Source organism: Stomoxys calcitrans, chromosome 1 (genome assembly GCF_963082655.1).
Source record: "Stomoxys calcitrans chromosome 1, idStoCalc2.1, whole genome shotgun sequence".
Classification (NCBI taxonomy): Eukaryota; Metazoa; Arthropoda; class Insecta; order Diptera; family Muscidae; genus Stomoxys; species Stomoxys calcitrans.
In genome coordinates this window covers 138,795,968-138,819,697 of record NC_081552.1, presented here as the reverse complement: position 1 = coordinate 138,819,697, position 23,730 = coordinate 138,795,968, and the positions used below count along the sequence as shown (strand labels likewise).

The following is a 23,730-nucleotide window of genomic DNA, read 5'->3' as shown; positions in this document are numbered from 1 at the left end:
GTAAAGCATTTGATAAAGTAAACACAACACAATGTTAAGAAAAATAGATCTTATTGGTTTCAGTCCATTTTTACTTAAGTGGATCAGATCATATCTGAGTGGACGTACTCAAAGAGTTGCATTTGGTACTGCAGTTTCCAAATCAATTGTTGTCTCTTCAGGTGTTCCACAGGGTAGTCACCTTGGCCCTGTGCTCGTTTGTTTGTTCATAAACGATCTCCCTTTTACTTTAAAGCACTCAAATATTTTGATGTATGCAGATGATGTAAAGATCTTCAGATCAACGAGAGACTCTGATGAACAGTGTTATCTTCAGTATGACCTTGATACTCTTTACAAATGGTGCAACCAGAACTTTATGGAACTTAATATTTCCAAATGCAAACACATATCATTTTCAAGAATAACCTCTCATAAAACTAGCTACTTTTTGGGATCCAATCAACTTGAAGTAGTCTATAGCTTAAAATACCTTGGATTTCTTCTTGATCAACGCTTAAACTTTCGTCAACACATCTCAATGGTTGTAAACAAAGCATGTAGTGCTCCTGGCTTCATGAAACGCTGGAGTAAAGAACTTAATGATTTCTCTGTGACGAAAAACTTATATACGTCGCTAGTTAGAAGTAATCTCGAGTACGGTTCAGTGGTATGGGATCCGTACTACAATATTCATTCTGATGTAATAGAATCGGTTCCAAAACAATTTCTACTATTTTGTCTCCGTCGAAATTGGTGGGACAGAAGTTCATTACCTTCGTATGAGTAACGATTAAATCTTATTAAGCTTCCTACATTCAAAAGTCGTAGAACCATGCTAAACATTACGTTTGTGACTAAATTAATTCGTGGTCAAATAGATTCCTGCTTTCTTTTGAGTCGAATTTTGTTCAACGTTCCTATTAGACCTACCAGATATTTTTAACTTTTGAAAATTTCTTATTATAAAACCAACTATGCCAATAATGATCCTTTTCGGCACCTATGTTATCAATTTAATCAACTGAAAGATAGAATAGATCTATCTGAGAATCGAGAAAGTTTAAAAAGGAAAATTATATTATTTTTAAATTCTTAGGTTAATACATTTGTAAATATATTGTTATTAGACTGTAAGGGTATTTATTATCTACAGACTTACATAAAAAAAAAACTCATTTCAAATACTTCGTTGATGTTATTTCTATTGATACTTCGATTGATATTTTCATACTTATTCAACGCTTTACAGATCTTTCCTATATAACGATGAAGAAGATTTATTCTTAGTTGTACAAGATGGTTCCTTGCTTGTCATGGATCCTTATGCAAACGACACATATTCTGTGGAAAAAAAATACTGTATTGACGTAGAAAATTCATCCGGAACAACCTATGCAATTGTGTGTATTACAGCTGTGGAGGATCATATTAATCGCAGCCAAATCGTCATCGTAGCGATTTTGATGTTGATATCAATACCATGCCTTGTTTTGGTGTCTTATGTACATTTTCGAATAAAAGAGTTGAAGTCAGTGCACGGAATGACTCTTAGCATTATGTCTGGATGTCTAGCTACTGGATATTTTCTATACTCGCTCGTCCATATATTTAAATTAGACGAGAGAGGTTTTGGATACGCCGTTCAATTTTTCATACTCTCGTATTATTTTTGGTTTTTTTGTCTCTGCTGTAATACATCATTTAATGTGTGGTAAGTTTTTAAATATAATAATTATGTAATAATAAAAACAGGTTTAAATGTTTTGGACTCTGCTGAATCCACGTTTGATTACTTTCAAATATTCACCTTATTTAACGAAAGTGCTTAAGTGCATAACGGTCTATCGCAGAACGTCTGGGTTCAAATCCCGACGAGAACATATTAAGAAAATGCAATCTTTCAGTGGAGGTATTTCCTCATTATTGCTGGTGACATATATGAGTATTAGAAAAGTGTTGTGCACAACTTTGAAAATACAGTCGAACTTTTTTATAGCGTAGCGTTGGCGGCCGATGAAATACTACGTCATAGGTAAAAATCGTTACAGAAAAACTGACCAAAATTAGGTTTAATTTGACCTAAGTGCAAAAATGGGTGAACTGCTTATTGAATATATTATAAGTTGCAATCTGGTGATTTGTAATAAAGGGGGCAAACCGACCTTTATTACCAGGAACAGGCATGAGGTATCGGAAGATATAAGCGGAAGATATAAGCGGAAGAATATGCGACTAGGAAGTGTTGGATGACCACATCTTCTTTGATCATCGCTATATTAGTTAGGAGAAAATACTGCAGAAGTGGTCCTTCAGCTAAACCGAAGAAAGGCGGATTGGAATAAATCCCTTCTAGACCAGAAAAAGAAGTGGATTTTCGTCCTATTAGTCTGTCACAGTAAAGACAAATCCACTGCACCAGCCCTTCTAGACCTAGTCGGCTACATATAGGGTTCTCTCGCTGGCAAGGAATACACAGTGATAGCATTTCTTGATATGGAATGTGCTTTCAATAATGTCAAAGCCAACGTCAATCATGAAGGAGTTGGAGTTTCTGGGCATCATCTCTACCGCAAGAAAGTTTATTAATAACTTACTTACTAAAAGATGCATTACGGTAGGCTTAAGATCTGTGGAGCTAAAAAGATGATGCACTGAATTGAGTGATACATCTAATGCCTCTGGACATTGTGGCTAGACAAATTGCTGCGACCACTGCCGTGAGACTAAAGGAGCTTTCCTTTGGCCATGTGGCGACTACGGACACTGTGTTATTCTTGATACAGTGTCCTACGTTCCAGGCAGTGTGGATTACACCCTACCTGAGCCGCTTTTTGATAGAAAGTACTGTACCACTATTCCTAATAGAACCCACTGGAACTACGATATCCGTGGCAACACGGATGGTTCCAAATTAGACGACCAGGTGGGCTTTGGGCTGGTGGAATGGCCAAGATATAATGTCATAACGACCATTAGCATACATATCTTTTCAGACAGCAAAGCAGCCATTAAATCCCTGTAGAACGTGTTTCGGAACACAAAAACCGCCTTCAACTTCGCAAATCTCTCAACGAGATGGCTGAACAGTTCAAAATTCACCTGGTTGCCGGGCCACAGAGATATCACAGGGAATTGTAAAGCGGACGAGCTTGCGAGACTAGGAACTATCCTACACATTCCAGGGACATTGGATTCTGTGGGCATGCCTCTAGCGACATGTAAGCTAAGTTTTCAGGACCAGGCCCGAAGGACAACGAATGATAGATGGATGTTTTGCTGTTACTGGCAAAAACAGACGTCTCAGTCGTTGTGTCCGTCTTGACAGATCACTGTCTAATCGGAAAACATGCTGACAGACTGAAGGTTGCCAGTAACGACTTTTGCAGAAGCTGTGAGGACACCGAAGAAAAAGGAGTTCCACTTTAGGTTCTCATTTATTTGAGAACCTATCTGATTTAGCGGATGTGAACATTCGCAAGGTGTTGGGCTTTTAAAGCGATCTGGATGGTTCAACGGTAGGAGCTAGAACTTGTGGTATCGTAATGGACGAAAACGTCTAAGTGAGTCTGATGGCAGACTGCCACTGGAACCTAACCTAAGTGCAAAAATAAACAAACTGACAGTGGGAATCGTAAAAATAGTGAAAACTCTGCCACTGAGAGCGGGAAGATATAATTCTTTGAAATTTTTTATGGTAACAGCAGAGGTGTTAATAATATCATGTGCAGAACTCGAAGGCCCTAGGTCTAGAGGGCACTTCTTGGAAAGCAAAAAATAGAAGCTACCTGAATTTTCTTCACTTAAATGCCCAAATACCCATTTCGGGCGAAGATGGTTTCAAAATTGTCATTGTTTACTAAACTGGCTGTGGATGAGTCTAAAAATTTTGTCCGGTGCAAAAAGTTTTCACAAAAATAAAAGTCGAAAATCCCCGATACCAGGCGAGATATTGTAGAACTCAAGCGCACTTTTTTTTCTCAAGCATCCTTACATTCTGAAATTCACAGTTTTTGTGTTCTAGCCGATTTCCCTCTTTTTTTTAAAGCCTTCATTAAGCTTGGATACAAGGTGGCATTTTCTTCGCCAGGCAAACCTTTACGTTTTACCATTTTCTTGTCTGTCGTCCGATCACTACACAACTTAATTAAAATTAATTTTTTTGTACGGCTGCCTGCAAGTGCGTTGATAATCAACATTGAGTGAGCTTTGTTTTGCTGCTCTTATTTTGTGTGAACTTCAATAAAAAGTTAGAGAGATTAGATTGAGTGAGAATTTCAACTTCCGCTTTAAAAAAATTTCGTTACAGAGAAGTATTCGTTATAGAGAGGTTAAAATAGGTAAAAATAGCTTGCAAAAAGTTGTATAATTGTGAATTAAATGTGTTGCGGAAGAACTCCAACAGATAAATATTTATCTGGAATATGATATATGTGGATCGACACTGAAGAAGGTGTTATGCCATTAATGTGCATATTTAAATTAAGATTAGGAAGACTGTTTATGTAAGAGATTTTCTTATACAGTGCACTCGCGAAAATAGAAAATATGAACAGCCCAAAATATCAAAATTGTGTTCTTCTATTGTCTACTCTGGAATATGAATTCGGTGAACAAAAGCTTTAAAATATGAACAGCTTATTTTTATTACAACAAAAACACAAATTTGTTCGCATAACTTGTTTTTTAAAAATAAACGCTTATTTTTTAAATTTATTAAACAATAAATAACAAATTCAACGTAAGAAACTCTTATTTTCTATGGAAAAACTATTTTAAAGGGAAATAAGATGACATTGGAAATATGAACAATCTGGGAAAAGAGAACTGGCTTGGCTTCGATTAGTGCATATTATCGCGAGTGCACTGTGTATAGCAAATACAATACAGTTTGAATTTCAAAAACGGACGGTGGTAACAGTGCTGCTGGCTCTAAAAATCCGATTCAATTAAAAACTGATTGAAATAACTTTTTGTTTAGATGAAAAAGAAAATAAAATTTTTAATCACATTTTATAATAAAATTTTTTTCAGATTCAAATCAAAAAATGATTGAATCAATTAATTTTTTAATTGAAATGGGAAAATTTTGTATCACGTCCGTGATTAAAAAAAAACATTCAGATTAAATTTAACCCTTTCACTACCGAATTTAAAGAAGCAATGATAAAAATATTTTCTCTTCTTTACTTTTCTACTTTAATTGGCTATGACAGAATATTTGTCCCACTTACCGAACGTAGAATAGCGTTCCAAGCGCCTCGATCTTCTGCAATAATCTAAAATCCCTGAAACCAAGTTTCGAAGTGTCTCCCACCACTAGATCTTCCATCGGGCTTTTGGTCTTCCCGGTTTGCGTGTTCCACCGTATTTGCCTTCAAAAGACTTTTTTGCTGGAGCTTCTTCATCCATTCTAACAATAGGACATAGCCAACGCAGCCGTTGTATTTTGATGCGTGTAACTATGCTATCGTCGTCATACAGCTCATACGGCTCGTGGTTCATACGTCCCCTATATTCTCCATTAACGCAAACTGGTCCATATATTTTACGAAGAATCTTTCTCTCAAATACTCCAAGCACTGCCTCATCTACTTTCACAAGTTCCCATGCTTTAGAACCATTTAACGGCACGGGCAGTATCAGTGTCTTGTATAATGTAATCTTCGTTTGTCGAGAGGCGGAGTTGTTTTTAAACTGCTTACTTAGTCCAAAGTAGCATCTGTTTGCCATTATTATTCTTCGCTCAATCTCGAAATTTGTGTCATTCGTTTCGGTTACGGCGGTGCCGAGGTAGATAAAGTTACTGACTGTCTCAAAGTTGTGATTCCCAACTATCTCCATTTTCATTATCTGTTCGGTAGTGCAAGGCTTTTTGGGAGTTGAAACCATCCATTTCGTCTTATCTCCATTTACTGCCAGACCCATTTTCACTGGCTCTGTTTCGATTCTTTCAAAGGCTGCAGTTACATAGGCGAGTAGCATGTGTTTTCTTGTGATTAGTGTACCATATATATTCACATCTGCATTTCGTATAATCTGCTCCAGCAAGATATTAAAGAGATCACACGATAGGCTGTCTCCATGTCTGAAGCCTCGTTTGGTATTCAATGGTTCGGAGAGATTCTTTCCTATTCTTACTGAGGAACGTGTATGAGCAAGTGTCATCCTGCAGAGTGTTATTAATTTAGCAGGGATACCAAACTCAGACATGGCTTGAACTACTATTGAACGTATAGGGGTTTCGAAGGTGGCTTTGTAGTCAACAAAGAGATGGTAGGTGTTTTGTCCTTCTCGGATCTTTTCCAGGATTTGGCGCAGTGGGATTATCTGGTCTAGGGTGGATTTACCAGGACTAAAGCCGCATTGATAGGGCCCAATCTCATTGACTTTAGGTTTCAAACTTTTACACAGTACGCTCGAGAGAATCTTGTATGCGATGAGGAGGAGTCTTATTCCACTGTAGTTTGCACATTCCGTCTTGTCTCCTTTCTTGTGTACGGGACATAGTATGCTGAGGTTCCAATCATCGGGTATGCGTTCTTTTAGCCAGATTGCGCATATAAGCTGATGCAAGCGCCTTATCAGCGTGTTGCCTTCGGTCTTAAATAGTTCAGCGGGTAACCCGTCGGCTCCTGCTCCCTTGTTGTTCTTTAGTCGGGTCACTGCAACTTGGACCTCATTCTGACTAGGAGGTAAACATTCTATACCATCATCAGGGATTGGTTCTGCGGTATCCTCTTCGCCACCAACGTCGGACACTAAGAGTTGGGTAAAATGTTTTTTCCATATCCTCAGCATCTTATCTGTGTCAGTTACCACATTTCCTTCTTTATCTCTGCAAGAGGATGATAAAATATTAAAAGTATAAGATAAAATATAAGCATAAAAATGTTTTCTTCGAGAATGTATGTATGTTGGCTTGTCTGTAGCAAAATGTCCTCCTGAGAGCACATTGGTAATCAATGGCGTAAATCCAAAGAAAAATTACCAAAGAATGAATATAAGCGCCTTAAGCAATTGGCTTCAAATTTTTAACAGATAATTCTCTTCGATGTAGGTCGTTGGGGATTGAAAATGGGCCATATGGGTTCACATTTGGATATAGCTCTCATATATACCAATCAACTGATATGACTTAGCCCCTAGAGGGCGTAATTATTATCTGATTTCGCTGAAAATTTTGCAGGTTGACTACTGTTACGACTTTGATATTACATCCAAACTTGTATCCAAGTCTTTTTAAAACCCGATAAAGCTCCCATATGTAGCGATCAACCGATTTGAAGTCTTGAGCCCCTCAAACACTCAATTTTTATCCGATTCGGCTGAAATTTTGAACGATGCCTTCTGTTATGGCTTTCAACATACAAGCCAAATTTGGTCTAAATCAGTGTATAACGGTATAAAACCTAGTTAAGATGCAAAGGACATGACTATTTCGGATTTCTCTACACTCAGGTTATGCTTAATCACTAATTTTTATACCCACCACCGAAGAACAAGAACGACACATCGAAATATCCATTTCTGTCCCTATAAAGAATACATTTCTTGATCAGCGTAAAAATCTAAGACGATCTAGCCATGTCCGTCCGTCTGTCTGTTGAAATTACGCTACAGTCTTTAAAAGTAAAAGATATTGAGCTGAAACTTTGCACCAATTCTTTTTTGTCCATAAGCAGGTTAAGTTCATTTAGACTGATCCGCCGATTTAGGGTCTTAGGCCCATAAAAGCTACATTTATTATCCGATTTAGCTGAAATTTAGGACAGTGAGTTGTGTTAGGCCAGTCGGCATCCCACTTCAATTTGGCCCAAATCGGTCCTGATTTAGATATAGCTGCCATATAGCCCGTTCTTTCAATTTAAGATCTTAGGCCCATAAAGGGCGCATTTATTGCCCGATTTTTCCAAAATTTGGTACAATGAGTTGCGTTACGTTCCTTGACATCTTTTTGCAACTTGGCCCAGACCGGTCTAGATTTGGATATAGTTGCCATATAGACCGATCACTCGATTAAAGGTTTTGGGCCGATAAATGGCGCATTTACTGTCCGATTTCGCCAAAATTTGAGACAGTGAGTTGCGTTAGGCTCTTCAACAACTTTATGCAACTTGGCCCAGATCGGTCCAGATTTGGATATAGCTGCCATATAGACCGATCTCTCGATTTAAGGTTTTGGACCCATATAAGGCGCATTTATTGTCCATTTCCCCGAAATTTGGGACAGGGAGTTGTATTAGGCCCTTCCACAGCGCTCTTCAATTTGGCCCAGACCGGTTCAGATTTGGATATAGCTGCCATATAGACCGATCTTAGTGACTTATGTTAGGCTTTTCGACATCCGTGTAGTATATGGTTCTGATCGGTCTATATTTGAATATGGCTACCAAAAAGACCAATATTTTGTTCTACAAAATTGAACAATGACTTGTACTTATTAGACCTCTCAATATCCGTGTCGAATTTGGTCCAATTCGGACCATATTTCGATAAAGCTGCTTTTGGAGCATAAATTATGCATTTTTACCCGATTATGACGAAAGGTGGTTTACATATATACCCGAGGTGGTGGGTATCCAAAGTTCGGCCCGGCCGAACTTAACGCCTTTTTACTTGTTTTGTATACATTTTACTAAGCAACACTTCTTCTTTCCACAAAAAGTCACCGTTTCTATATTAACAAAAGATCACCATAACTATTCAAATCTAATTAAAGAAAAAAGCAAATATGTTGCTTTAAGCCGACAGCGTCACAAAAAATCGGAATTAAACTGACAAAACCCTGTTGTGCTGTTCACCATTGATATGTACAAATTGCCTAAATTTCAATCACGACTGTAACTGATAAAAAACCGGATTTAATTCAAAAATTATTGATTCAATTTATTGTTTAATTGAAAACGATTTTATTTTCAATTATGTTTTTAATTAGAAAAATTTTCGTGGCATTTTTTTTTTTCAGTGTGACGAACCCACTATTGCAATTATGTACAAGCCCATGGCCTTGCTTGGGGCTGTTTTCTTGTGAATGTACACAGTAATGTGAAAAAATTAGAGTATTTTTTCCCATCATTGGTCTATACGCTCAAATACTTACCATCTCTCTAGTAGAAGAGACACAAAAGAATAAATATTGGCCCAGTAAACGAATGATCGTTTTGCGGCAATCGAAAAAATTTTGCCATTAAAGAGTTTTTGATTTTACCATGAAAGAAAGGGTTTACTATAGACAAAATAAGTTATGTTTAATAATGGGTAAGATTAGATTTATTGAAGCAAAAAGTTTTATAGTTACAATAATAGAATGACTTCGTAATAATTGTATTTGAGAAAATGTTTTTAACATTCAAACCCTGGCGGACATGCTAGACTCTGTGCTGCGGTAGCCTCCAATTTATTTGCATTGCGTAGTAGAAATAACCAGTTCCCAGGAATTCTTTACCTTTACAATTATTATTAGATAGGTTAGGTTAGGCTTAAGTGGCAGTCTGCCATCGGACTCACCTAGACGTTTTCGTACATTATGATACCACAGGAACAGCAGAAAGAAGATGCCTTGTAGTTCCTACCGTTGGAAAGTCCAGATCGCTTTAAAAAGCCCAAAACTTGCGAATGTTCGCACCCGCTAAATCAGACAAGTTCTGAAGGAAATCAGAGCTTAAAGTGGAACTCCTTCCGATTGCCAGTGCGGGACACACACACAGCAGATGTTCTATGGTGTCTTCTTCTTCGACGTCCTCACAGCTTCTGCAAAAGTCGATACTTGCAACCTTCAGTCTGTAAGCATGTTTTCCGATCAGACAGTGACTTGTCGTGACAGACACAATGACTGAGACGTCTATTCTGGCCAGTGACAGCAAAGCGGTAGACCTCTTCATGTCATCATGAAATGCTCATATCATTTTGAAATGCTCACAAAACAAGGGCGATCTTTGAATTCAGAAATGCATTCGCCGAAGATTTACTGACTGCCTGGCTGTCTGAGAAGATATTTATGCCAATCGTTGATACGGCATTAGCCATTTTACCACTTCTTTAATTGCAACGATCTCCGCATGATACACACTGCAGTGGTCGGGTATCATTCTCGTTATGACCAGTTCAAGTTCTTTAGAGTACGCTCCAAAGCCCACCTGGTCGCCCAGGTTGGAATCACTCGTATGGAAATCGATGTTATATAGCAAAGGTTTGCTAAAATTACCAAACACTGTTTGCGGAATACTAGTAGTTAATTTTGTAGCTATTACAGCAGTAGTTCTTTAACTTCAGAACAGCAGGCTGAAGGAGATGTTAGAAGAAAAAATAAAATACAAATGTAAATATGTTTATCAGTGGATGTTTATAATGACCACTGTATGTATACTTTCCATAATCTTTATTCTTTAAATGTTGATACAAAAGGTTATGCCAGTCATGTACACATTAGTAGAGCAATAACAAAAAATGCAAGCGAGCTCAGCCACATTTCGAAATGAATAGCAAAATCAGGTAGCTTCTTTACAGTAATATTCCACAAAATAAAATCATCTCTTTCAACAAAATTTCTAAAAAAATGTCTGTAGTAATCAAAAAATGTAACAGGCAAGCATAAAAAATAGCATAACATTTGTTCAGCTGATTTTTGTACTTAAAACAGCAGATTTTGTTTGCTGGTTTAGCTGACCGCCGCCGCATGACCAAAGGAAAGCTCCCTTAGCCTCTCAGCCGTGGTCGCAGCAATTTGTCTGGCCACAATACCTTCCTCAGTACGGCTGTTATGCACAAACAAGCCATCCTTTGGCTGAGTATTGAACAGTAGGTGGACTTTTGAAGTGCCGTTCATCAGACTACAGCAGCATATAGCACCATAGGTCTGACAAATGCAGTATATACATGACTGATGATGCATGACTCACGGTTTAATACCCCAGCTTTTGTCAATAGCGCTCTTGCAGGAGTATAGGGCAAGAGTTGCCTTTCTTGCCCTTTCCAAAATATTGGATTTGAAGTTCAATTTCATGTCCAGCAAAGTACCCAGGTATTTTGCGCTTTCAGTATATGGAATGCTACCATTGTATATTCCTTGACAGCGAGAGAATCCTAGGTCAAGAAAGGCTGTTTCTATATACATGCTGTTGCCGAGAGAGGCGATCTCTATGGATCTTTGCCCTTAGATATGTTTCTATCAACCTCTCTGAAGTACTAGCATAAAGGATGTCAGACTGATAGGACGACCATCTTTCGGCTTCGTGTGCTAAGGTTTTCCTGCTTTGGGAATGATAATGACTTTTGTGTCCCTTTATCCCACAGGTATATACGACATGCTGATCCATGCAGAATATATCTCCCTAAGCCAAGGAGCCAATCTGTCGGAGACAGCTTTTAATTCAACCATTTATGCATAATCAGGGCCTGGCGAATTAAAGGAGTCGAAACTTTTATCGCTCAAAGGATTTTCGGCTCAGTCACAATTTCCCCAAAAACCCCCGACAAGCATATACCCTTCTAGAGCTACGTTGTCCATTGGGGAATTTTCCGGAAAATATGTATCAACGAGTAGTTCTAGTGTTTCCTCACTAGACATTGACCATATATTCTCTAACTTCTAGATATATCCCACCGTAATAGGTCTCGAGGGTAGGATCTTCCTAAACCTAAAGGCCTCAGATATATCCTCCACGGAGCTGCAGAATTCCACCCAGGATTTGTTCTGAGCCTTCCTCAATCGTGTGGTGCCCTCGTGATTTTCGCCCTGTTGAAGAGCTTTCTACAGCCATTCCTTAGACCAACCAGTTCTGGGGTCCACCATGGCGGTAGCAGTTTGCCCCTTGGCTTGGCGCTAAGACATACTGACACAAGATAGTCATTCAGAGCCTTCGCGATCCGCTTGAACTTGTCTAGAAGAGATAGTTGTGCAGAATTTGGTTCCGATATTTATCCCCATCGGCCTTTCTTCTGTTTAGCCGATAAACCACGTCTGCTTTTCGCCAAGGCTGAAACTAATATAACGATGATCAATATTTTTATACCCTACACTAATATAACGATGTTCAATATTTTATACCTACTGTGGGTGTTTGTAACACTGAAAAGGAATTCAGATAGACCCATTGATAAGTGCACCGATCGACTCAAAATCACTTTCTGATTCGATTTAGCTATAACCGTCTGTTTGTCTGTCTGTCCGTCCGTATGTCTGTCCATGTTAATTTTTGTACAAAGTATATATGTATATATATACAATATATATATCCCGATTTTCACTTCTATGGTCACTGCAAGCGCATTTATTGACCAATCTTGCCTAAATGTGTGCAGCGCTTCTTTGACGACTACCACAGTGCTAAGATTCGGCCCGGCCGAACTTAGCACGCTTTTACTTGTTTTTTTTTTTGTTGTATTTGACAGCTGTTCATGTGAAAAGACTAACAGAGTATGTACTCACTCTAATAATTAATTTTATTTCAGGATACACATTTCCCTTAATAAACCGAAAACGCAATTAATAACATATTTATATATGGGAAGCTATTGCTCAGTGTCTTTTATTGGATCCTCAATTTTAGTTATATTGACATATCAGAAGGGTTTACCTGGCATGCCATCATATTTCATACAGGGATACACAGAATGTAAGTTTATTCATATTTTTCTTTCTTCTTCTTTTGAAAATCGCTGAAATTGTTGCATGTTATATATAAAAAATATTTATGCATAATTAATAATTTTCTTGTATGCAATCTCTTTAGCAATTCGGGAGTCTCAAAGATACTTTATTCCCCCAGTGTCTACATTGTTGTTACTAAGTTTTTTTGTGATGGCTGGATCATTTTTTGGATTTCAAAAACTTAAACGTCGAGGTATTCCCCTGGCATCAAAACAAGATGTGGATATCAGTCCACTATGTAACATCACGGTTTATGAAGAAGTAAAAAAAGAGTAAGTTTCCTAAATTATACCTGAATCTTTCTTAACTTTCAGTTGTCTGTATTCCATCCCATTATATAAAAAACACCACCCAACAGGACACTTTTACCGCTTTGGGCAATATGGGTATCAAATGAGAGGTATATAAGAGTAGAGTATGTATTTGGCATACAAGTGTCACCCTAATTGTCGGGGGATCCTCCACCCCCAAAAACACCACCCAACAGGACATTTGTACCGCTTTGGGCAATATGGGTATCAAATGAAAGGTATTTAAAAGCAGAGTACAAATTTAACATACAAATGACATACAAATCCTTGGTGGCTGAGAGGTCTATGACATAAGAGTTCGTCTAATGTCAATATAAAAATTCAAATATCTGGGTCGTGCTACCGTCCTGCCGTTCAGCAAGACACATCGATTGCGACAATAAAGGACTCAAACAATTGTCTTTTATGTCTTAGCGTCGGAGAGACCGACCCTCAACTCCCAATAAAGAAAACACTTAACTGTCATGTAGGACGACCGAGAATATATTGTACTGAAATTAAACGACATGCCAGATAGCATTCTACAAAAAAAAAATAATATATGAAGGCCGATCAGTATAAAATAGAACAGCAATAAAAGGTTTTTGGAAGTAGAGTACGCTTTTTACCTTTAAATTGGGATAGACACAGGAGGACCTGTGGATCTTTAACAATGTGCTATCCCAAGTAGTAGATATGAAATATGATTTTTGTACATAGATAACCAATACAAAAAAAAATTAATTACTGCGGATATGAATGAGACCTGTTGTCCTGAATATCTTGATCGCCACTTTCAAAATGCTTGACACAAAATCGTGCATTTTGAATCGTGACACGATGCTGATATTATTTCTGGGTCCGCCCTCTTAACTCCTCGTTTCAAACCAGTCATGTTTGCCTAATATGGTAATGAATAATAATGGACACATTTGGGGATTACGCAAAAAGGGACTCAAATGTGGTTTTTGGGAGTAGAGTGGGGCGGACCCTTCCCTTACCCTATTTTCAAAAACACCAGACGTCGGAGATGGGTGGGGCTAATAACTCAAAAACAGAAATTTGATATCCTTATTTTAGGTGGGATATCTAGGGGGACCGTCCTACCTCCAAAGCCCGCCAAGTGGAAATATAAACCAATAATGACAATATTGTGCTCAAATGTTGAGACTACCACGAATCTGATATGTCGGGGTCCACATCACCTTCAAAAATACCCCCATATCGAACATATTTAACGACCATAGCAACATAAGGCTCAAAAGGTACTTAAAGTAGAACACCTATATGATATCTACATTGGCACGAAATATGTGAAAGACCGTACCAGCACCCCCAAACAGAACTTATTTCCTGATCGTGCCAGTAGCTCAGATAAAAAAAGAAAGCAAAAGAAGGCGCAGCGGAGTGGAACTTGTCCAGCTAGTCTTATATATAAAAATGAATTTATGTTGTTTGTCGGTTTGTTTGTTTGATCAGTATTGACTCAAAAACGGCTGAACCGATAACCTTGAAATTGTGTAGGTTGGTCTGGAAGGAAACATAGGCTATATAATTTTTTGATATCGGAAGGGGTGCGGTCCCTCTCCCCTACCCCAAAAGCACTACTCAAAAATAAGAGTGTACCAATCAGAACAATATGGGACTCAAATGAAAGGTATTCAGGAGTAGAGTACGCATTTTATATTAAAAATTTGGTCCAAGTAACAAGGGAGCCGCCCCAGTCCCAAAACCTCCTAAAATAGGTTTATTGGACGAGCATAACAATATGGGACTCAAATGAAAGGTATTCGGGAGTAGATTACGAATATAGTCAGGAAGAAGAAATAGGCATTATAATTTGTTGATGCCGGATGGGGCGGACCCTCCCCAGTTACCCCAAAAACACCACCCAAAAGAATACAAATATGGTATTAAAAATTGGGTCCAAGTACCCATGAAGTCGCCCTAACCCCAAAACTTCTAAAAGCAGACAAATTAAAAGTCCATATCAATATGGGGCTCAAATGAACGGTATTCGGGAGTAGATTACGAAAACGCCCCAAATGGGCATATGATCATGACTGTATGAAACTCGGACAATTTTTTTTTTAAATTTTCACAGATTGTGTATGTTTTTGTGGAAGTAAACTTAGGTTATATAATATTAAGATTTCGGATGGTGGCTGACCCTCCCACTTACCCCAAAAACGCCACCCAAAACTAAAAGTCGACTGATAGGCACAGAAAATGAATATCGTATTAAATGTTTGATCCAAGTACCCAGCGGGCCGCCCTAACCCCAAAACTACTCCAAACAGATGTATTGGACGTTCCTATCAATATGGGACTCAAATAAAAAGTATTCGGCAGTAGATTACAAATATGGCATTAAAAATTAGGTCCAAGTAATGAGAGGTCGCCCCACCCCAAAATAGCCCCAAATGGGCATATCAGCCGACCATGGCTATATGGGATTCAAATGAAAGTTATTTGGAAGTATATTACAATTATGACATTAAAATTTGCGTTCAAGTCTAGGTGGCGCTTTTCCTCCTACAAATACGCCTTACAAAAAGTTTGATTGACGCATTATGACAATATCGGACTCGAATGAATGGTATTTGAGAGTAGAAAACTAATTTGATATCCAATTTCGCAACCAAATGTTGGGGGTATGCCCTAAATCACCCCCTAACCTGAACTTCATTTCCAACTATGGCAATATGGAACTCAAATCAAAGGTATTTGGGTGTAAAGAACGAATTTGATATCTATATTAAGGGCAATGTGCCGGTGGCCGTCCAGCCCCAAAACACCCTCCAAACGGTTCATACATACCGACGACAGCAATATGAGGCTCAAATTAAAGGGATTTGGATATATAGACCAATCACGATAATATAAAGCCATGTGTTTGGGGAGCCGCCCCACCCCAAAATACCTCCCTACTATATAAAAGCTATTTAGAGTGGAAATTAATTGATTTTCGGGTAATTGATATTCATTTTCGGGACAAAGACCCTGGGGTTCACCGCACCCTCAAACACAACTTATTTACTGACCATGTCATTATGGAGCTCATATGAAATGTTTTTGAAAGTAGAGCACGAATCTTATATTTACTTTAATGGGCAAGTGACCACCCCCGAAATACCCCCTAAACCGGAAATAATTACCAATACGGTAATATAGGACTCAAAATAAAGGCCTTTGGGAGTAGAGTAAAAACTTTTCCAGGAACCGAGCAAGGGCAAACTTCTCCCACATCAATGAGTGCTTCCCGATTCAAGTTGAGTTTATCAATGATAAGAGACCTTTTTTATAGCCGAGTCCGAACGGCGTGTCGTAATGCGACAACTCTTTGGGGAGAATTTTTTACAATTTTGGCCGATGGATTCGAACGCAGGCTTTCAGCGTAATAGGCGGGCATAGGCTACAGTGGCACGAATTCAATATCCACATTTAGGGCAAAGTTCCCCCACCCTAAAAAGAAATAAGAGAGTTAAGGAAGGCGCAGCGGAGCGGGCCCGGTTCGGCTAGTTATTAATACAATCCTATGTTTATAGCATATTATCCATATAGAGGTTATATTGTCTTGAAAAACGGGGCTTAATTTTGTGGTATTGTACGCAAAATGCTTAGATTGGTATTTATTAGGATTTATTTTCCACATGTATATAAATTAATTGGTTTAAATACTCTTTACACACAAAATAATAAAACGTTTGGGAAGCTTTTACGACAAAAAAATACTGTTATCACCAAGCTTTGCTCTGCTCTGCCATAAACGTTGTATTATTGAACGTAATTAGATTTGTTTATTGTAAACCCTTTAGCCTACGGTAAAACCAAAAACTTTTTAATTGCAAATGTACTTCGATAGCCATAACCAAGTATTCGTGTAGCGGACCAATAATTATTTTCTTGTGCCCCCTCCAATAAAAAATGGTTGGCAAAAATACTCACTCTATTGCACATTACTTTGTACGTACAAAAGAAAAAAAATCCCAAGCAGACCCAAAGGCTTTGCAAATATTTGAAATTTTGTCACTGTTATAGTAACATTCCCATATACAAAATTGTTTCCTTTTTTGTTTTGACTGAGCAAAGAGCAGTCAGTATATTGATCAGCTCGGACGAGTGCAGATGGTAAACAAGTAAAGTGCAAATTTTTAAAAGTTTCGGTATGAAAATGGTAGTATGGCCAATGACTAAAATCATTAGAGCAACACACAAATGGCTGTCAGGTACAAGAGAATACAAGAAGAATTTCTACGGCACATACATTGTTTAGTAACATTTACGCGATAAAGGAATACCCATATCAAAATAAGTTTTTAAATGTGCGAAAACAACAACTCCCATAACAGATCATAACACAAAACCATACTGGAGTTGTGCGAAACTGGAAGGCTTTTAATATAATTGTGTATCATAACAACGAAATAAATCCAAATATACTCTGAAAGAGTTTGATTTACCAACAACTGACATCTGCTGTTTTTCCCGGATGAGTATTGTTGTTGTTGTTGTCGTAGACAAATACTTTCAGATTACTATTAGTATTATGTTAAAATGCTGACAACGTTAAAATACCTACACAGAAAATATTAAAAACATGGTTAAATTAATAAATTTGTACATTCAATTAAAACATTTGCTGAAATCGGTCCTTTAAAGGAATTTGTATTATTGATGAACAATTTTGCAATTTTATTTATGATAGGCTAAAAATTCAATTGGAGGCCCCCGTAGCGCAGAGATTAGCGTGTCCGCATATAATGCTGAACGCCTGAGTTCGAATCCTGGCGTTCAGCAGGATTCGTAGTACCTCACAAATGTCGCCCTCCTAATGCTGGCGACATTTGTGCGGTACTATGCCATGTAAAAAATAACTTCTCCCCAAAGTGGTGTCGCACTGCGACACGCCGTTTGAATTCGGCTATAAAAAGGAGGCCCCTTATCATTGGGCTTAAGTTTGAATCGGACAGCACATTTTTACGAGATACAAGATACTTTTATTGTGAAGTTTTTCTTAAATTGCTTTTGGCTTTTTGAAAGGCTTTTAATATAATTGGGTATCAAAACATCGAAATAAATCCAAATATATTCTGAGAGAGTTTGAATTGCCAACTTAGATCTGCATTTAATTCTTTTTGTAGTATATGCGTCTAAGCTCAGAACATTGATGATTGACTGGGTAATTCGTCGAAGAATTCCGCTGAAAAAGGGATGGAATCCCAGAAACTGCAGACCAATTAACCTTTCGACCAAATTTTTGAAAATATTTTTAACTTCAAACCAAATAGAGATTTTATTAATAAATAAAATCACCCACGGTTGTCAACTAATAATAGGTTGGACCTACCATTTGCTTGGTAGATGCCACTGTGGTAAATGTCAACCAAAAAAAAAAAATTGGTCTTTTATGGCATAGAGCATTGCCCAGCCGTAAAATCAATGACTTGCCAATAAATCTCTCACCACAGGCAAGTGAAATTTCGTTAAAAATGTATACAAATTTTATCTTAATCACCGCCCGTTGTACGTAACCTATCCTCAAGGCACTATTGAGCTAACTCTGTGTCTTACTCTTTCTTATATGGCGGCCATTGTTTTAATAAATTTTTTCAGAGTTCTAACAAAAAACATATTTTTAGATATTTTGATAGCAAAAAGAACTTTAGTCAGTTAAAATTTCATTATTTCAAAACAATGATCACATGCCTACATATCTTATATATAACAAGTAAAAGCGTGCTTAGTTCGGCTGTGCCGAATCTTATATACCCTCCACCATGGATCGCATTTGTCGAGCTCTTTTTAGGCAAACAAAGTAAAGGAAGGGATAAAAGAAAATAATTAGTATGCTATTGGAGTTATATCAAGTTATGGTCAGATTCGGACCATAATGAAATGAATGTTGGAGATCATAGTAGAAGTCATTGTGTAAAATTTCAGCCAAATCGAATAAGACTTGCGCCCTTTAGGGGCTCAAAAAGTAAAATATGGAGATCGTTTTATAGGGAAGCTGTATTAGGCTATAGACCGATTTAGACCATGTTGACACGTATGTTGAAGGTCATGTTGTACAAATGTCACCCAAATCAGATAATAATTGCGCCCTATAGAGGCTCAAGAAGTCAAGATCCCTGATCGGTTTTTATGGCAGCTATATCAGGTTATGAACCGATTTGAGCCATAAATTGCACAGTTATTGAACATCATAACGAAACACGTCATGCAAAATTTCAGCGAAATCGGATAGAATTTGCGCCCTCAGGTTATGCACCGATTTCACCCATACTTGGCACAGTTGTTGAGAATCATAACAAAACATCTCGTGCAAAATGTCAGCCAAATCGGATAAGATACGAATCTGATATCCAAATTTGGAACAAAGTTTCTGGGGGTCCACCCCTTTCCCAAAACACCCCCAAACAGGGCTTATTAACTGACCATGGCAATATGGGGTATTTGAGAGTAGAATACGAATCTGATATCCAGATGTGGGGCCAAGTGTTTGGGGGGCCTCCCATCCCCGAGAACATACCCCAAAGAAGACAAATTTACGACCATAGCAATATGGGACTCAATCATCTCCCATCACACCATCCCCAAAACACCCCCCAAAGGGTAAAAAATGTTCGACCATGCCAATATGTGGCTCAAATGAAAGCTATTTGAGATTAGAAAACGAATTTGATAACCAATCTTGGGGCCATGTTTTTAGGGGACGCCTCATCCTGTAAACTCCCCTGAAAACAAGTTGCAATATGGAGTTTAAAAAATGGTATTTGAGAGAAGAGCACGATGCTGATAATTTTTCAGGGCCAAGTGTCTGGGGGACCACCTACCCCCGAAAATACTATTTTCGTAGCATGGTATTTCACTAAAAGCTCTTTAATTGTCGAAAATAAATATTCCAAGGAAAATTTTGTTCCATATACAGTAAAAGAAGGCGCAGCGGTTGTTTTTTGTTGCTTTTAATAAAAATACATATCATTTTAATAAAACATTTAATTTTAATGGACTGATTTAACAACTAATGCACTGAAGTAAAAAGTTGTTAATTTACGGAAAATATCAATTATTTATGAGTTATAATCTTTTGTCGTACTTGGTTCAGTTTTAGCTCTTTGGGGAAAATCTAAACATATAAACGGCAAACAGTGAAAATTATGAACTTATTGTTTAAGAAGTTTAAGAATATTTGCATACAAAAAATAATTGTAAAAATTTACTTTAATCTTTTCAGTGCCAAATGCATAAGCCTATTGGGACTCATTTTGATTTCAACTTGGCTGCTGGAAATTGTCACATTCTATTCTCCCGGACCACAAATTTATTTGATATTAATGGACATGGTTAATGGAGTCCAGGGTGTGTTTGTGCTGCTAATATTTTTAATTATACGACGAAGGCGAAGAATTATATTTAGATGGTGGAGTGATCGTGGGTCACTAGTACTTGAAAAATTAGAATTAGAAGCGTTCAATTAGTTACAAAACCATTAAAAATTAATAAATTATTATAATTATTATCATAAGTTGAAACTAAGTTCGTTTATAATGAAAATATTTAACAAAACATGGCTTCATTTATTGTAATAATTCAGTGCAGTCAACTTTAAACTTAGACTTTGAAAGCTTTCTCTACACAACATCAGAATCTGTAGATTTATTTGGTCAAATTATGTGTGTTTTAAAATAAAAAAAAATTCAATAGCAACAAAAATTGTTTCTAAACAATGAACGAACATGTGTTGCGTAATCCTTTTTTTATAAAATTTATTGTTCAAGAATGAACGTATTTTTCTTTGTTCCGTCTTTAATTGAAGTTTTGCGTTGTTTTTCCCCGCCTAAATTTTAATAATCTGGTTTAAAAGTGTTTAAAAAGTCTTGCTTAATAGAAACTACATAACATATAGTTATTAAAGCGATCAAAATAACCAACAAGTGGAAAATAAAAATTGCTATTTCTACTTCTGAAAGGCAAAGGATGAAAAGAAGTAAAAACAAACATAAACAAAAAATTCTCTCTCCACCACAGTGTAAAGAATTCTCTTTAAGGGAGGCACTTAACTCTAGACACATACGAAGAGTAGCAATGTCTTAAAAAAAAAATTGCGCATTCGTCTTTTCACCTCTTGCAAATCGTGCACAATCGACTCGAATAACAATCCGAAATTAGATATATTTGATATACAAGGAATAATTAAGGAAAGTGAGGATAGAATATTAACTTAGAAATAAATAAGAAAATAACCGAAATGAGAGTGGACTTAAACAATGTAATTGAAAGAGTATTATATTTAGAGACAGCTATGTGTGAAATTTCCGACCTCAAATCCGAGATAAAAGACTTAAAAGTAAAATCATTAAAACAACTAATTATCTAGTTGCATGTGATCTTAGACTTAACGGAATTCAGTATACTGAAGATGAAAATCTTCCACTCTATTTTGAAAACGTATGTTAACATACAAACATTTCTACACCAGTTGTTAAATCCATTTATCGACTGCAAAATAAAAACTATAAGAAACAGATTTATTCCCCAGATGCTGTACACTTATCGCGGATTAGTCTATATCAAACACTATAATATAATAATAACCAGAGATGGCCTGTCAGAAACAGTGACGTATATGACATACATTTCCGACGTATATTACATACGTCGAAAACGTCGTAAACCTAGCCAAAAAACTAGGTTTCTGACGGAAAAAAAATTCGAACGAAAATATGTCGAATTTTTGATCTGATTAACTAAAAATTTTGGCATAAGTAATTTTTTCCTCCTGGAGACGAACAATATTGAAATTGGAAAAAATCGGTTAAGAATTAGAAAAAGCTACCGTAGGTTTACACGATTTTTACCAATATTGTTATAAAATGAATGACATCTGAGGTAGTGTCAAGTGAAATGGTAGATGGCGTGTTAAGTATGCTAATGTGAGGTAATGTCAAGTGAAATGGAAGATGGCGTGTTAAGTATTTTATTGAATAAGTAATGTTATTTTTAAGTATTGTTATTGAATAACATAATTAACACTCCATGTACCATTTCACTTGACACTTCCTCAGATGTCATGCATTTTTAACATACATATGTATGTCGTTTACAACAGCTTTCAAAAAGCAAATTAAAACGGGAGAAGCAAATAATTTTGCAAAAGGATACAAAATAATTGCAATTTCTAAATATAATTGATGAAAACTAATAATTTATTGATTTTTTGCTTCACAAAAAAATCCTTAAACGTTACTTTATAAATTGACTTGAAATTTGCGTATATTTCCAATTTATTGTGTGAAAAATGTAAATGCAAAAATTAAAAAAAAAACTTAATATTTCTTTTATTGCGAAATTTTTTTACATAAAGGGTGATTTTTTTGAGGTTAGGATTTTCATGCATTAGTATTTGACAGATCACGTGGGATTTCAGACATGGTGTCAAAGAGAAAGATGCTCAGTATGCTTTGACATTTCATCATGAATAGACTTACTAACGAGCAACGCTTGCAAATCATTGAATTTTATTACCAAAATCAGTGTTCGGTTCGAAATGTGTTCATTCATCGTAACGTTGCGTCCAACAGCATCTTTGAAAAAATACGGTCCAATGATTCCACCAGCGTACAAACCACACCAAACAGTGCATTTTTCGGGATGCATGGGCAGTTCTTGAACGGCTTCTTGTTGCTCTTCACTCCAAATGCGGCAATTTTGCTTATTTACGTAGCCATTCAACCAGAAATGAGCCTCATCGCTGAACAAAATTTGTCGATAAAAAAGCGGATTTTCTGCCAACTTTTCTAGGGCCCATTCACTGAAAATGATTTGCAAGCGTTGCTCGTTAGTAAGTCTATTCATGATGAAATGTCAAAGCATACTGAGCATCTTTCTCTTTGACACCATGTCTGAAATCCCACGTGATCTGTCAAATACTAATGCATGAAAATCCTAACCTCAAAAAAATCACCCTTTATAAACTCTTCTATATACAACAAATAAGTGACAATAATATTTGTTAAAAATCAAACTTTTGCACTGAGTTATTAAGGTTTATGACGTTTGCGACTTTTTCTACGTTTTATACAAGTATACGACGTTTTCGACTTTTACAACTTTTTGACAGTCGGAAACCTAAAAAATCGTCTTACGGACCATCTCTGATAATAACTTTGCCTTTCTATATATAAATTTAAAAAGAGATAAAGATTTATACTGTCTACCACTAGTCCAATGTTTCTGAATATGTTGATTCCTCGTAATGAGTACGAAAGAAGTGTAATTTTCCACAGAAAGAATGTCAGTCAAAAACACATACATTGGGAAAAAAGTACAGCTAATAGACAGGGTTGTCGAGCGTGGTTAATGTGGTAATTGTATCAAATATGCGTTTTCGCTATTAATACGATTCAAATACAACATACCAACGCACGGCCCTTGAAGCCATCACACCTAATATGATTGAAAAGTCTTCTAACCAAAGACGAAACGCGTCCTATAGTGGTTGGTGTATGTTGCTACCTTTGGCTTTCCTTTTCCATTTGCATCTTCGATCATTGAGCTCGTCTCGAAAGAAAAACAAACAAAAAAGTTATTACAATTAAAAAAAAAATAAATAATACTCATTCTAAACAATATGCAATTGTTTTTTTTACGATATGTTACAGTTTTTACACTATAAATTCCTGCTTTATGTGAAAGAGGACAAAAAGTATGTGGATTACGTAGCCTCTTGCGCAGCCATCGGTGCTTGTTTGATGTTTGTTTTTTTGGGCAGGCACAAGGAGAACAACAGATAAAGTAAAATTG

General features: G+C 36.9%; 1 protein-coding gene across 4 annotated transcripts in view; it reads left to right on the top strand.

Moving 5' to 3' along the window:
- LOC106088051 (probable G-protein coupled receptor Mth-like 14) overlaps positions 1-20,662 on the top strand; it is a 73,340-nt gene extending 52,678 nt beyond the window's left edge. For 3 of the 4 annotated variants that reach the window (XM_059360469.1, XM_013253344.2, XM_013253345.2), the window contains exons 3-6: positions 1,232-1,693; positions 12,433-12,596; positions 12,714-12,903; positions 20,162-20,662. In XM_059360469.1, the coding sequence (XP_059216452.1) occupies positions 1,232-1,693; positions 12,433-12,596; positions 12,714-12,903; positions 20,162-20,405 (1,060 nt within the window). In that variant the 3' untranslated portion in view covers positions 20,406-20,662. The remainder of the gene's footprint in view (positions 1-1,231; positions 1,694-12,432; positions 12,597-12,713; positions 12,904-20,161) is intronic. The other variant, XM_059360470.1, reaches the window with a different exon arrangement.
- Positions 20,663-23,730: the final 3,068 nt, after the last annotated feature.